This window comes from Tripterygium wilfordii, chromosome 4 (assembly GCF_013401445.1).
Source record: "Tripterygium wilfordii isolate XIE 37 chromosome 4, ASM1340144v1, whole genome shotgun sequence".
NCBI lineage: Eukaryota > Viridiplantae > Streptophyta > Magnoliopsida > Celastrales > Celastraceae > Tripterygium > Tripterygium wilfordii.
Window position 1 is genome coordinate 8,180,539 of NC_052235.1, and position 14,099 is coordinate 8,194,637.

Here is a 14,099-nt window from a genome sequence, read left to right on the forward strand (position 1 = left end):
TATAAGGGAGAAAACCTTTATGAAATATTATATACATATGATCTAAGCTACTCTTGAATGATACGTACTCAATTCAAATTCTATTGCATGTGTTTTTTTTTTTTTAATTTTATTTTATCAAATGCTATGTAGTTTAACAACTCACTTTATAGATTTTACTGCAAATTAATGACGCATTTCGTTAACATAAACAAGTTCAATTCACTTTTATTCAAGTTTTACTTGTTTATTAAACGAGTCTAAGATTAGGGGTGACTGAATTAATGGAATGAATCCTTACAACTGAGAGATCAAAATTCAACTCTACACATTAATACCCTATAATACTTGAGGAGATTGAGACGTTCAAGTATCCAAAATTTATTTACATAAAGGTAAACGAGTGTAAAAACCTTATTCAAAATCGTTTCTTAAACTTCACAAATAAAAATTAACAAGAGCTCTTTGCAAACTACTTGTCAAATGTTTACCTCATTTACAACCACAGTATTGTTCTAACTGTTTGGGGTAGACTATGTATAAAAAATAAAAAGTACTAATATCTTATCTGTGAATCTCACGTGGCAACATCGTAACCGTCGGGGCACAGCCTATCATTCAATCATCCGCACCTGTTAGCAGAAGCTAACCAAAGCACACAGGGCTTGTGTGGTAAACGAGATCGATGCTTGTTGGAGCTCTAACTCTGTATTTTTTTTTCAAAGTGTCTGTGAGAGTTAGCCACTCCACCCTTGACGCTCCCGGTAAACACATCCTGCATAAGATAGAAAGGCCTACATCAAGCAGAGATGCATTGAATAAACGCATCATTGCGCAGACTAATCCCCAATCCTCAACCCCCTTCATTTGTATCAAGTAAAATACACTTACAAATCGTAAAGACACCATCTTTCTTGCTCAAAGTTTAGTATAATGTACAGATCATTCCCATTCGAATAATAATTATAGAAAAAAAAAGCAATTGTATTTTTAGTGCCTAAACTTTGAGCTTCATCTCAGCCTCCTCCCTTGGGGATTAAATGGATGACAGAGGAGAAAAAAACCGCAAACCATATTTAACAAACATCTAGATGGTTGTAATGATATCAAATTATCAGTACAAGTGTACAACTTTAAATTAAGTTTTGCAAATATTAACACACAATGAGACAATTCAAAAGACTAGGTGGTGCTGTGAATCTTCAAAACAAGGCTATATCTGGAGAAACTTTGCCTAATTTCAGACTTTACATATGTATTAAGCATCATCCATAGAGCAGAAGAGCAAAATCTTTTACAAATTTCTGGAAAGCAGAGCCCAATCTCTTAGACACAGGCCTCTCACTGAAGAATATGCAGTACGATACGAGTTCACTATGATTCTATGAAGTAGCAGAGATGACAGAAACTAGTCACGCAGCTATCGCCTTGACAAATAGATATTTGTATTGTGTTTCTTTGGTCTTGAGTTGTGTGACACACATGACACATCGAGCTTAAATTGATCCCTGACAAAAATAAACCTATTGCCTTGCAGTCAGCCAAAACTGCATAAAGCCATGGGTAGCTGTGGTTTCAAAGCATGAGGAGTTCCGACCAACAGATTGCTATGTGGTCCGAACTATCTAATACTAACTCAACAGGTCAACTTTCTCTTGAAAGATTTCAGTAGAAGCTATTTTTCTTTCTATCAGTGTTTCTGGTCTGTCACTTATAAACAATTAATATTCACTAAAATAAATATTTTTCATTCCCAGGATTGTTATGATTTACTGAATACCATACTCTCTCTCAGTATTTAAAGCAAGATTATTAAGAGGCATGTGAATACTGAGTTCCGGATCAGGTTATGAGACTGTATGGCCAAGGTGTCCAAAGTATGGATGAACATTGAACAATAATAGATATCCACGATTTAATTGTTTCTAACTTGTCCCTGGATGTCACTTACAAGAAGATCCAACAGCAACAGTTTTCAATCCACCTAAAATTAAAAACCTTGCATAAATGGATTCTACATCTAAGGCGAAATGCACAGATGGCCTTACTCCCTGGCCTGAGACCCTAAAGAACCTCAAACCGATGTGGACTGCATAACCCAAGTTCTACACCATTATCTGATTATCCTTCTGTTTTCTTTTTTTCCCTTAAAGGAAACCCAAATTTATATTCCCCTCACGCTAACAATAAAATATTTTATTTACTAATAATAATAATAAAAACATTACTTATCAAAAAAAAAGAAGAGGAAGCCCAAACTGATGCTGCTTATGTAGTTTAGATTATGCACGACTTACTCACCTCTGATCTGGTCTCAACCAGGATTTCGAAAAATCAACAACCCGAGTCTGCTACAAGTTTCGTATTTTCAAGCTCAGCATCCGTAAATATGAGTGCCCGCTGTAGCTTCCTAGGAGAAAGCACCTCAACCTCAGCCATATATGTGGCAGACACTGGACGATGATCAGAAAGTTTAAGCTCAGTCCTACTGTAACTCAGTAACCTCATTCCCTTGCCATACGAAATGATGCGATCACACCTAAAATAAAAAATAGATCATTCTTTTAAGCATCATTATAGTAGACAAACAGACGTAATTAAAATAAAAATTGTACAAAATTTCTAGTAACAAGGTACAAGGATACTGAGATTATACAAACTGTATCAAGCATGAAAGTGCAACTTTCAGATGCCATTGCAGGTCATTTCAAACATCTGAAAGAATTAACAAGCATATGACTTCAAAAATACATATCAATTAATTTTTAACAGAATATATTGTGTTGTAGACTAAATAATGGGATTTAATCATTCAAAGGACCAGTAGATACCTCAAATTGCAAAAGAAAAGGCTCAGACAGAGGAGATGAAAGACTTTAATCTTATTCGCTGGTTTGCCATTGCATTATAAGAAAAGGCCATTGTACTATATAAGTCACTGACTAGTTCATTTCAGCCACAACTGTCCCGTTGCAATAACAAAATGTGTTCTACCATAAGCAACAGACATTACGATGTTCACTCATCATGGTATTGACATGCTTACAAATCTGTATCACAAAATCATATGAGCAAAGGCAGAAATTTTCTGTACACTATAATAGTGCCTAAATTTAATATGCATCGGTATTAATGCAGCCACAGACGTTAAGGTTTTATCTTGGCACTATGAAGTCATTAATATTAGAAGAATTTGACGATCCTAAGAAAAGAATTTGGAAATCCTCTAAAAACACTGTAAAGAAATTTGATGCCCGTTGAAGGATGTAGGGAAGGTCAAATGTACGCCAACTTACTGTAGGATAGGCTATAAGAAGTACGAGAATGACATTAATTTTCTTACAAATTTTATTACAAAAAAAATATATATGCCGAAATTTCCCCACATAATAGTAGTGCTCAACATTAATACGACTATACGATAGTGCAGACAAAAGGTAAGGTTTAGCTTGACAATATAAAGTGATTCATTACAAGAATTTTAAAACCTTTAAAAAAAGCTTGAAGGAAAATTGAGGCCAGCTTCTCCTGTTAGGGTCACAACTGCTTGGTGCTATTTTAATAAAACTTTCCATATTCCAAAAAAATTTGAGGCCAGCTACAGGATATAGGACAGTGAAATGTATGCAGATATACTATTAGTCTATTAGTGTAATCTATATGAAATTTCATATTGGCAAAAAACCCATATAATGGAATGAAGTCCTGTTGTGCATGTAGAAAGATAAGTATTTTCATCACATAACATCAAGGGAGAGGATATATACGCTGGAAGATAAACTTAAAGAAATAGCAACAGGACCAAAAACATGATGAAACTAAAACCAAATAGCATAACAGAACAGCGCATGTAAACAAGAAATAACATGGCGCTAGTCAATAAACCACAGAAAAACATGTTGACATACTTCAAAGAGTATCAAATGTACGAAATAGTAGATACAGATTCAAGTGAAAGGTTGATTTCAGTAAATACGGTAAGGAAGAGCCAGCAGATGATCATGAGACAACGCAAGAGCAGAAAACTAATCAATCAATCAATAATCATATTAAGAAATTAGGGAAAACTACAAAAAATTATAAATGAATTGTATGTGTGTCTGTCTATACACACACATATATACCAATTGGGTTACGGAAGCGTACCATGCTGGAGTTCGCCTCCCAGCCTTTGGATCGTCCTTGTAATAATTTTCAGAATTTAGCTCATACTTATATGTTGGTGGAAAAGTTAAGGTGCCCTCAGACCATCCATCAAATGCACGACCTTTTCTCAGCTCTCGTACAAGCTGCCAACAGCGACAAATTCAAAGCTTAAGTATTCATCCGAGCCACTCAACTAAATTTCAAGTCGTATATTTAACAAGAAAAGAATATAACGCGTTGCTCACAGAGAATGCCCCAACGAATTTCTCATTTTGACTCATGTTCATAGGTTTGGATAAGTTTTATGCTGGCTGTCGGCCTACCGCAACCACCCTCCTTTATCTGGGCTTGAGACCAGCCACAAGGACAGGTGGAGTTCAAATGTTGGATCCTACCTCTGCCAAAGAAGTGCTTTATTTTTATTTTTATTTAAAGGGATCAAGGGTTTTAAGAATAACAATCACACAAGTATAAGCCATTGATTATAAGGAAATTAAGGAAGATTTAGATAGAACTCTGGATTTTGCTTCATCCCGTACAATAAGTTCAAAGAAGAAAGTAATCAATTTCATTGATCATAAATATATTAAAAAGAAGTTTGATCATTTACTCAACCTTACTAGTATTCAATATTACTAGTAAGGTTGTATACTTGTATGCATATCACTTCAAGAAGGTTATACTTTTAAATAACACATAACATCTATGATTTGTCAAAATAACAGAATTTAATTACCAAAAAAAACAGAATTTTCTAACCGCTATTAAGCAACTTATTGAACTAACTTATCCACCGCTTCTTAATCTCTACGTCCTTCACCAAAATTCTATCATCCAATCTTTGATGCATTTTACATGATTTAGGTCCCTAATTTCTCTTTCTCACATTTTAGGTAGGTTAAAAATATTTTTTTTCATCATGTCTTGTATCTAACTTGTTATGTAACTCAGTATATGGTTTATGACGTGTCTCTCGTATAATCTCCTTAACTTCTTTTCCAGCTACATTGAACGTTTCATAACTATGCTCGTCCCTACTATTATATAACTTCCTATAATATTCTCTCTTAATTCTAATTGTTTTTCTAACATTTTCATTCAACCATCATTTTTTTAGCTTTAGGTGTAGGGCCTTTTGACACACCAAGTACCTCATCGCTACTTGTTTGACACCAGCCGTCATTTCTCCCCACATGAAGTTTGTTCCCCCAACTAAACCTCAGTTTGCATTTTTAAATAATTTCTCTCTAAAATCTACATGCTTGTCCCCTTTTAGATTCCACCAACTAATTTTATACTCTCGTACCACTCTACTTCTTCTAGGCCATTACTTAAGGCATATGTCCACCACTATCATTATATGTTGTGTGGTTAGAATCTCCCCCGGAATCATTTTACAATCCTTACAAAGTCTTCTATTTATCTTTCGAGTGAGAACGAAATCTATCTAATTAGAGTTATGCCCACTCCTAAAGATAATTAAATGTGATGATTTAAGTGTCAACCAAAAATGTGAATAACACAAATTGACTAAAGTGCCAAAATATTCAGTAAATCCTAGATATTAAATTAATAGTGTAGATTTTGTAATAATTCAAAACCTTACAAACGATTTCTAACGTACCTGATCTCCCTCCACCAACTTGGACCACTCCTTTTTGGAGATAAGTTCATGTGCTTTCGCATATGACAAGTTAATACGATAGTTTAGATCACCCAACCAGATTATCCTCCTGTATAAATAATGAAGTCATTTGGTAAAGCACTTCTTCTAAGGTGGTAGATCCAATCCACAAAAACCAGTGAGATTAAAAAAAACCAAATAGATCTGTGTTTTTACATTAAATTTAATTCATATAGAACACCATGTGCCAAGCCGCACCTCCTATTTTAATTTACTATATTTGGATTTCCTTCATCATGATAAAGGCAAAATGCCACCATACACGGATTACCCAGGAATTCAGAGTTGATGTGATCTGCATATGTGCAAACCATTTTCATATGAGATATTGAGATGTCCACCATTTTAGTGATAAAAACAAAACATAAATCCACATGATTCTCGTTCTTTTGCATGATTTGAATATACTTGGATTCAAATGAGGACGTAGAAAGGAACAACTAATAATTTATCCTAAAAGCAAGCACCACTTAACACACAGAACAATGCACAGAAAAAACCTAGTTCTTACTTGACATTCCAAATTTTCATGTACCATATATTCAAGAATGAATTTATCAACATTCATAGATGTCATCATCCAGAAATTGTTGATGCAGCTCATGGATAGAAAGCACTGCAAGTTTTAAAAGTAACATAACAGTATATGACCATCTACACAATAACCTGACAAAATGAACATCTGTCCATTTATGACTAAAGACTTCAACTTAATGTTCCTAATTATCAGTTCTAGAGACTAACCCCAACATATGATACTTTGGGTTAACATCCCAAGTACACATGCTTGGATCTATAGCCACAGACGAAAAAACAAAAAAAGAGTGCATCTTCATTAAATGAGAGTTCTTGTCATGCATCTTAATCAACAACAACCACAGAGACCAGGAAGTTTGTTGTTTTCCTCTTTAGTCTCTAATGCATAACGAAATACAGAGAACCTCAACATCCGTTAAAAAATAATAGAAACTGATAAATGTAGTATTCAAAAAATTTTAACTTCAAGAATTTTGAGTGCAAGAATAGCAGGAAGAAATCAGTTCTTTATGTTAAAACGATGGGCTGTACTCACTCATGATCATGAATACTTTTGGGCAGGCCAATGCTGAAGAGTGGACGGAATTGAGTTCTTCTATGTATTTCATGCACATCGGCATTTCTCTTCAGTTGATCTCCATCTTTTTCACCTGATGTCAGGTGAGTACATACAAAGCAAAATAGTGTCTGATATATGGACATGCTGACAGACACTGATCCCTGGAAGATTGAAGAACTGTTATGCTATGTGAAGAACTCCAGTATAGTAACAACATATTAAAGTGTTCATAATGGATTTGGAAACGGAAACAAGCATAAATGTTTGAACAAGGCCCTCTCAAATAAACTACTCCCATGCACTGGAGAGGGATACATGCAAAGCATCCTCAAAATTTCACATCAATGATCCTTTTCAACCGCTGCATGTGTAAGTCTTACTCCTTTTGGTTCCCCTTATAACCACCTGTTTGTCTAGCAACCCTTACTCCGCTCAAACGAAAAGAAAATCAACTTCTTTATTATACCAACATCAAGATATTAATGAAAATTTCAAGTTGATTAGGATGGAAGTAGTCTCACAAAAAACAAGAAGAAATTCACATCCATGCAAACAAATATATTTCCAATTTCTACAGCACACGTTACTAATTAAAATAAAAGGTAAACAACTCCTACCTACAAGACTCCCATAGTGGAGGCAACGTTAGGCAAGGGCAGGGCCTAGTGACCAGAATGTGAACCTGTGATTCCTAGGATGCAGTGGAGTAACTTTACTCATGGAAATTAATAATATGAAGGAGCCAAAAAAACACTCCATTTAGTCTGTTACAATATCTATTTTAGTAAAGGGCGATGAAAAGATTTCATAATACAAATGTACATATTGCTTGCAAACAATTCAATAAAACCTCAAAAATCCTAGGAGTAAATGGAGACAATTACATTTTCAAAACATGTATTCTTCTAAATGAAAACAAGAAGTGGTTTATGAGGAACACACTAAAGTTGCACTCTTACACACAAAAGTGGAACGCAAGTTAGTTTAGAAAACAAACCTTGTTCCCAATGTAGCCCATAACACCAACACCAACAGTGGACACTCTTAGGTTCTGAATGTGCCTGCGCAAGCTCCTTCGAACCCATACAGTGAGAAAAATCCCAACCATCTGCTTACTTACCATCCTTACATATGGAGACCTTCTTTTCCGATTAATGAGAGATTCAAGGTCGAGTTCTGCTAGTAAAGCTATTCCAGGCGACATCTCATTTGTGAATGATTTAAAAGAACTATATCTGTTGAACGACTTGGATACCTTGAAAGATTTAACAGATTTGAAGGTACTTGTCCTCTCTAAAACATGCTGAGATAACAAGTCTCGGGGAGGCTCTGACCAGATCAAACCAATCCTTTCAGAGTTGCTTAACATTTTAGTTAATTTCCAAATTTTCTTGGCGGCTGGCACTTCTACGTTATTTGTAGAATCTTCTATTCGGAGGCAATTCAATCTATCTAGTTCCTTTGGAGAAGAAAGCTGCAACTGCAAATCCTGTTCTACTGGCATATCTAATTTCTCACTCTCAATGCAGTCTAGTTCGAAATTCTTGAAGTTGTTTTCACCATTGATTGGACCAGCCTTGACTTCATCATAATTGTTGGAGTCATCATCTAAGGGACAAACTTCCTCACCAATGTCACTATCACTCTCAAGAAATATTTGTTCTTCTATATCTGGAATATCTTCAGATGGCTTAAACTTTGAGGGGGATGGGGGATCACTAAAACATTTGACCTTCATTGATGAAGGTCGAATTCGATTTAGTGTTTCACGAATGATGTTTTCCCACTTTGCAACAGGACGGTTATCTTCTGCTCCAAATACATTCCCAGCATTTAGTGGTACAATTTCCTGTATACTACAAACATGAAATAAATATCATAATTCTGGATAGGACATAGAAAAAAACTGAAAGAGGCTAACAAAACATAGGAGAATGTGTCATACTTACAAATAAACAGAAAGAGAATACAGAATGACATGTAAAAGTAATATAAAGATTTCAAGGAGATATAAGAGCTTAAAATAACTAGTGAAGAATCAGGAAAAAAAATTATTCTGATAAAAATTGGACCGAAGGGCTGCATGTTTTTCTTTTAAATTTCAAATTGATAGCTAGCGAGGGTAAGAGCACAACATTGGGAATTGCTTACCCAAGCAAATAAATGTCAGCGGGTTCGTTGATGTTGATCCAATCATCAATGCCTAGGTCATCAGGTGGAACTTGTCCTCCGACATTCCATGTGCCAACACGAATTCTAAAAAAATTTAGAAGTTTTCATATGAGAAAGAATGTTTAAAAAACTTGAAACTGACAAAACAGAATTCCTTGGAATGTTCAAAAACAAAGCAGCCATAGATTAGTGACTTAATTTAACGTTCTCAAGATAGAGGGAATTTTACCTGAGTTCCTTCGTATTTATATACTGTGCCCTAAAAGTTTCAGAAGTCCGTCTTCTTATCTTTGGAGGACCATCTATGTCGACAAAAACCAAAGCATTATGCAAAGGAAATAACAAAAAGAATATGCTGAAACACTTGACAAGATTTAAAGTAGCCAAAAATCAGATAAATCCTCTGCAAATCAACAAAGATGCAGAGCAACCATACCATACCATTTAGAGTGTGTTTTAGAATGTCTTCAGATTGAGAGATTTGGGGAAGGAAAGAAAAGGGAGGGGAATATTTTTCTTTCTCATCAATTGAAAGAAAGTGGTTTAATTTTCTAATTATTCTTAATTTTTTATGTTTAAGTATTACATACAAGGATAAAATAAGTTTTTAATAACATAATTAAAATCATCCTTCCCTTCAATGACTTCATTTTAGAGAGGAATAATTTTAACAAAAATTTAATGAAATCTTCCTTCCAAATCCCCTCAAATCCCTCCGTTTAATTTTTTATAAATTACCCAAACAATGAACTTGAATGGTAACTCTATTTCCCTTCTCTTCCCTCATTCCAAATCCCTCAATCCAAACACATTCTTAGAGACCACGTACATAACTCATTTTAGAATGCATAAAAGAGACAATAGGTTAAAGATGTTACCATTATGAGGACCGAAGTAGGATAACCTTATGCTTTTCTAATGCAGCGGTCCAAGAGTTTCCTAATTAACAGAGTGAACAATGCTTTCTTTCTTCATTATATCCGCAAGAAACTGTTCTATGATGAATTCCATTGTGAGTTTTCAACGGTTACATAACCAGCAAAACAAACTGATGGTAAATCCATTCAACTTTAACAGGGAACTAATTAAATCAAAAAATTTGTATGGAGATCTAAGGTAGTCCTGGCTCTTTTTTCGGTATCACAAAATAGAAGGCCCCAAAGCTGCCTTTCCTACCAATGTATTTGAGAATATCTTTTTCATAATGAGTATGCTGATTCGCAAATTGAATCCATTTATGTGAGAGAAAATTCATGGTAAACATACGTCAAGAATCATATAACACAAGATGTCCTTATGTTAGAAGCAAAATTGCAAAATTAATAAGGCTCAAAATTGCAAAACTTCTTCCATCAAATTCAAGTTATTCAACTATCTGAATATTTCAGCAATGCAGCAGAGACATGTTACCATTAAAATCACCCTTAGCAGTCTGCAAATTCCGCTCCCATTTATCATGCACTGTGAAGAAAAAGACGGAAGAAAACCTCCAACTCAGGTTTGAGAGTGAGAAAATTTTTAAAAGCCCCTTTAAGGCAGTGAAAAATCACCAAAATTGGAGTTGTTGGGGGTAGTACTAGTTGATGCCAGGGGGCGTTAGCTTTACCTTTGTCATCTTCAGAGTCGGAATCGTGATCGTTGGTGTCGGCGCTGTAATCAGAATCTTTGGCGTTGATGTTGAGCCACTTGCGCATCACCACACGAGCCCGTAAAAGCTGTAGGCACCACCAAACCAAACAGAAGTTTTCAGCGCAATTTCTCTGCAAGTCCTCGGAAATGAATTACACGCACAAAAGAAGCAACAATAATAAGAAGAGATCAGAGAATGTACCTCCGATTGCCGCTTTGAGCGAGACTCCATTTCTCTGTAGACCTAGTACGCTATACTAACTAGCTAATAATCACACAACAAATGAAGAAGAAGAAGAAGAAGAAGAATGAATGAAACGAAGCTACGCTTTCTCTGGATTGGGCAGTTGATAAACGACAGTGCAGATCATAACGGTATGAAAGAATCAAAAAGAATGATCAGCATCAACTACTACTGCTAATCTATATCAATCAATACATACTATGTATATATATACATATATACATATATATACATTCTATATACATTCTATATTCTATATCTATCTATCCATCCATATACACTAATATATAATAGCGGAAACCTCCACTGGGAAATGGTGAGATTTAGTGCTGCCACGTCAGCCTATCACCTTATCATATTAAACAATTAAAATTACAGACTATATTTACTATATTTAGTTCTTAATAAAAATAAATAAAAAAAACCTTCCCATTCTCTTTCAACGCCTCTTCTACGCGATTCATGGGTGTCAATTAATGTTTTACCCTCTTTTCAGGTAATCAGTTGGGTTTTCATCATAGAGTGAAACACGATCTTGGTTGTTTCTTGACACAATCCCTCTTTCATCTGATTCATGCATCTTCTGGAAGGGATTCCTTGGGCAACGAACAGCCGCATACGAGGGGTTTCTTGGGCGAAACACAGCTAACCTAATAACTAATTTCTTTGGAGACGGAAGGAATTATCTTCTTAACACAAGGCAAGGGCTCGAAATTGCCGGATCGAAAGTGCGGTGTTCCATTTGACCAGGTTCGTGTTCGAATCGTTTCCCTCTCCTTCTGCGTGTTACATCTCCAGATATTTGTTTAATCTGTGAAAGAAACCTCAAAAGGTAGTATGTATTTTGGTCCTCTTCTTTGCTTCTTTGGAAAGTTTCAGGAAAGTACAGCTATAAATTGCTTTCAATTAGAAGAACCATTAAGAAGAAACATCCAGTTAAAAGAAGTTGTAAATAACATGTTCTAAGTTAATCTACACAACACACAAATGTGGTGGACACGCCGTTGGACACCGCAGTTCAAGGTTAGTGTTTGAACTTAATTTTCTTTAATGTTGCTGATAGTTGGTCCAATGTTAGCTTTTTGGGGAATATCTCTGACTCAGGAAAAAAAAATCACATCGCTCATGCAGTCATGCTACTAAACAAACAGAAGATGAGTTGACGAGGTTAGTGATATCTGATTTACAACCTTTTTTCCAGTCACTTGGGGGCTATTGAGTTAAAAACAATTCGTATTGGTCTAAATGGGTTCCATGGTTTAATTCAGCACCACATTTGTGTGTTATCTAGATTAACTTAGAACATGTTATTTACAACTTCTTTTAAGTGGATGTTTCTTCTTAATGTGGTCCTTTTAATTGAAAGCAATTTATAGCTGTACTTTTGGTTTTTATAGTGAAAAATTCGGTGCTAGACACATCAAAACTTACGGATGTTCTAAACAATTCTCTATATACTATAATTTCAATCCTTTTGCTTAGGATTTAACTGTAGGATATGCTAAATAAAAGCATTGGATGCCCCCAGGAGAGGTCATATCCTTGAACAATTATTTAAATTATGTATGTGGAGGATGTGGATGTAGTAACATTTGACTGGAATTTGCTACGTATCATTGAAGGGTTAGTTAAAAAACAGGGCAAGTTGGTGGGTGCCGTGAACAGTTATGTCATTTCTATTTCCATTTCAGGACAGGAAACAATTACCCACAGAGGAAAATGGACATAAAAGTGGTTGTCGAGGATGATCGAGGGGGAACAAACATCATGGCACCAACGGAGCAGTTACTGTGCCAAACCTTATCTTATAATTAAATTCTCTATTCTTTCTCTGTTGTAATGTCTTCCTGCTTTATTGCAGTTCATGGAACTACACATTCAAGCTACACAAACTACTTTGAGAGGCTAACCAAAGCACAGAACTTCTTTTTCTGGTATTATTGCTAATCTGTTTATGTTGTCATCTAATTATTTTTTATATACATGTTTTTTATGTCATAGATGTGATGATTTGCTATGTATTTGTATCGAACTAAGAAATACCTCTATAGTGCTGTTGTACTAGACTTAACAACATATAATATATATCTAGATTTTGGTGGTGTACATGAACCCCACTAGGAGGCTCGACAACGTCATTGATGAGTCTTGCTGGAGTGATCTTGAGTTCTGCAAGAACACTATGGTTAATTTTCTTGAACATTTTTTATTTTTTTCCCTGAAAAAAGTTGGCAGTAAGATATGGGTAGGTGATGTAATAATATTAGTTAGACAAGCCCACCCAGTCATTCAACCTGGAAGATAAATTTTTGCTGTGTTTTTGGGAAACTCAATACATGTATAGTTGCCAAAAAGATAGTCCAAAGTGAGATAATCTCAATATATGTATAGCTTTTTCCCCCTGTAATCTAATAGTTAAAAATCAATTTCCTTTTTTAATAATGCAGATTTCGTATTGCTATGGGAAAATTGTGGCAGAAAGCATGGGAGCCTGGGAGGTGGCCAAGGAGAAAGAGGTTGACATGGTTGTTCATTGATAGTTATAATTCCTACATTGTTTACTTTCTCCGTTTCCATTCCCTTATGCTTGCTCCCTCCTTTTCCACTTGGTGTTTTTGTACACATAATTCATAACCATCTTTCCCTAATTCTCTTGATTTGGAAAAAATTCCTGTTATTCATGGATTTGAATTCATATATACACCAGCGGCAGAGGCAATGTTTCTTGCCTGGTCATTTTTGTTATATCCACATTGTAGAGAGTTTTACACAATGGTCAAGATCCATATTCTGTATTTTTATTTTCCCTTATATTATTTATTATTGGATTAAAAAAACACAATTTCTAAGCTACACAAAATTAATTAATTAATTAATTAAAGCTACACAATTAACAAATCATGCATCCTAACATTGTTGTATGGTATAAATATATGCGCTATTAAAAAATGTGTCCTAATTTGCTTATCACATGCACAAGCTCGAAAAACACTTCCACGACTTTTTGATAGAATTATGTAAATTCATAACGTAACATAACATAGTGTCGATTAAAATGTACGAATTGTTGGGTTTTTGTGTGCAACCTAATCATGTTGTTTCTCACGATAAATTTTTTTGTCTCAAATCATATAATCAGTGAAAATTTG

The 14,099-nt window shown here is 35.0% G+C and overlaps 1 protein-coding gene and 1 long non-coding RNA gene across 11 annotated transcripts; one reads left to right on the top strand and one right to left on the bottom strand.

Moving 5' to 3' along the window:
- Window positions 1-385: 385 nt before the first annotated feature.
- LOC119995964 (type IV inositol polyphosphate 5-phosphatase 3-like) lies at window positions 386-11,231 on the bottom strand. Of its 2 annotated transcripts, XM_038842447.1 has the most exons (11): window positions 10,909-11,231; window positions 10,684-10,792; window positions 10,488-10,538; window positions 9,307-9,379; window positions 9,057-9,161; window positions 7,903-8,761; window positions 6,882-7,066; window positions 5,750-5,858; window positions 4,126-4,268; window positions 2,281-2,518; window positions 386-754 (listed from the first exon to the last, which is right to left on the bottom strand). In XM_038842447.1, exons 1-10 carry the CDS (start codon window positions 10,936-10,938, stop codon window positions 2,314-2,316), a joined length of 1,869 nt encoding a protein of 622 aa, XP_038698375.1. In that variant the 5' UTR covers window positions 10,939-11,231; the 3' UTR covers window positions 386-754; window positions 2,281-2,313. The 2 variants fall into 2 exon arrangements, 1 of the variants encoding a protein (XP_038698375.1); XR_005467754.1 differs by lacking the exons at window positions 386-754; window positions 2,281-2,518 and adding an exon at window positions 4,371-4,522 and having other exon boundaries at window positions 4,128-4,268.
- A 67-nt stretch (window positions 11,232-11,298) lies between these two features.
- On the top strand, window positions 11,299-13,695 carry LOC119995965. 9 transcript variants are annotated; one of them, XR_005467760.1, is made up of 5 exons: window positions 11,302-11,700; window positions 11,830-11,973; window positions 12,055-12,117; window positions 12,642-12,884; window positions 13,398-13,695. It is a non-coding gene; the product is annotated as an uncharacterized LOC119995965 (long non-coding RNA). The 9 variants fall into 9 exon arrangements; XR_005467756.1 differs by having other exon boundaries at window positions 11,299-11,700; window positions 11,824-11,973; window positions 12,055-12,884; XR_005467759.1 differs by having other exon boundaries at window positions 11,299-11,700; window positions 12,082-12,884.
- The last annotated feature ends 404 nt before the right edge of the window (window positions 13,696-14,099 follow it).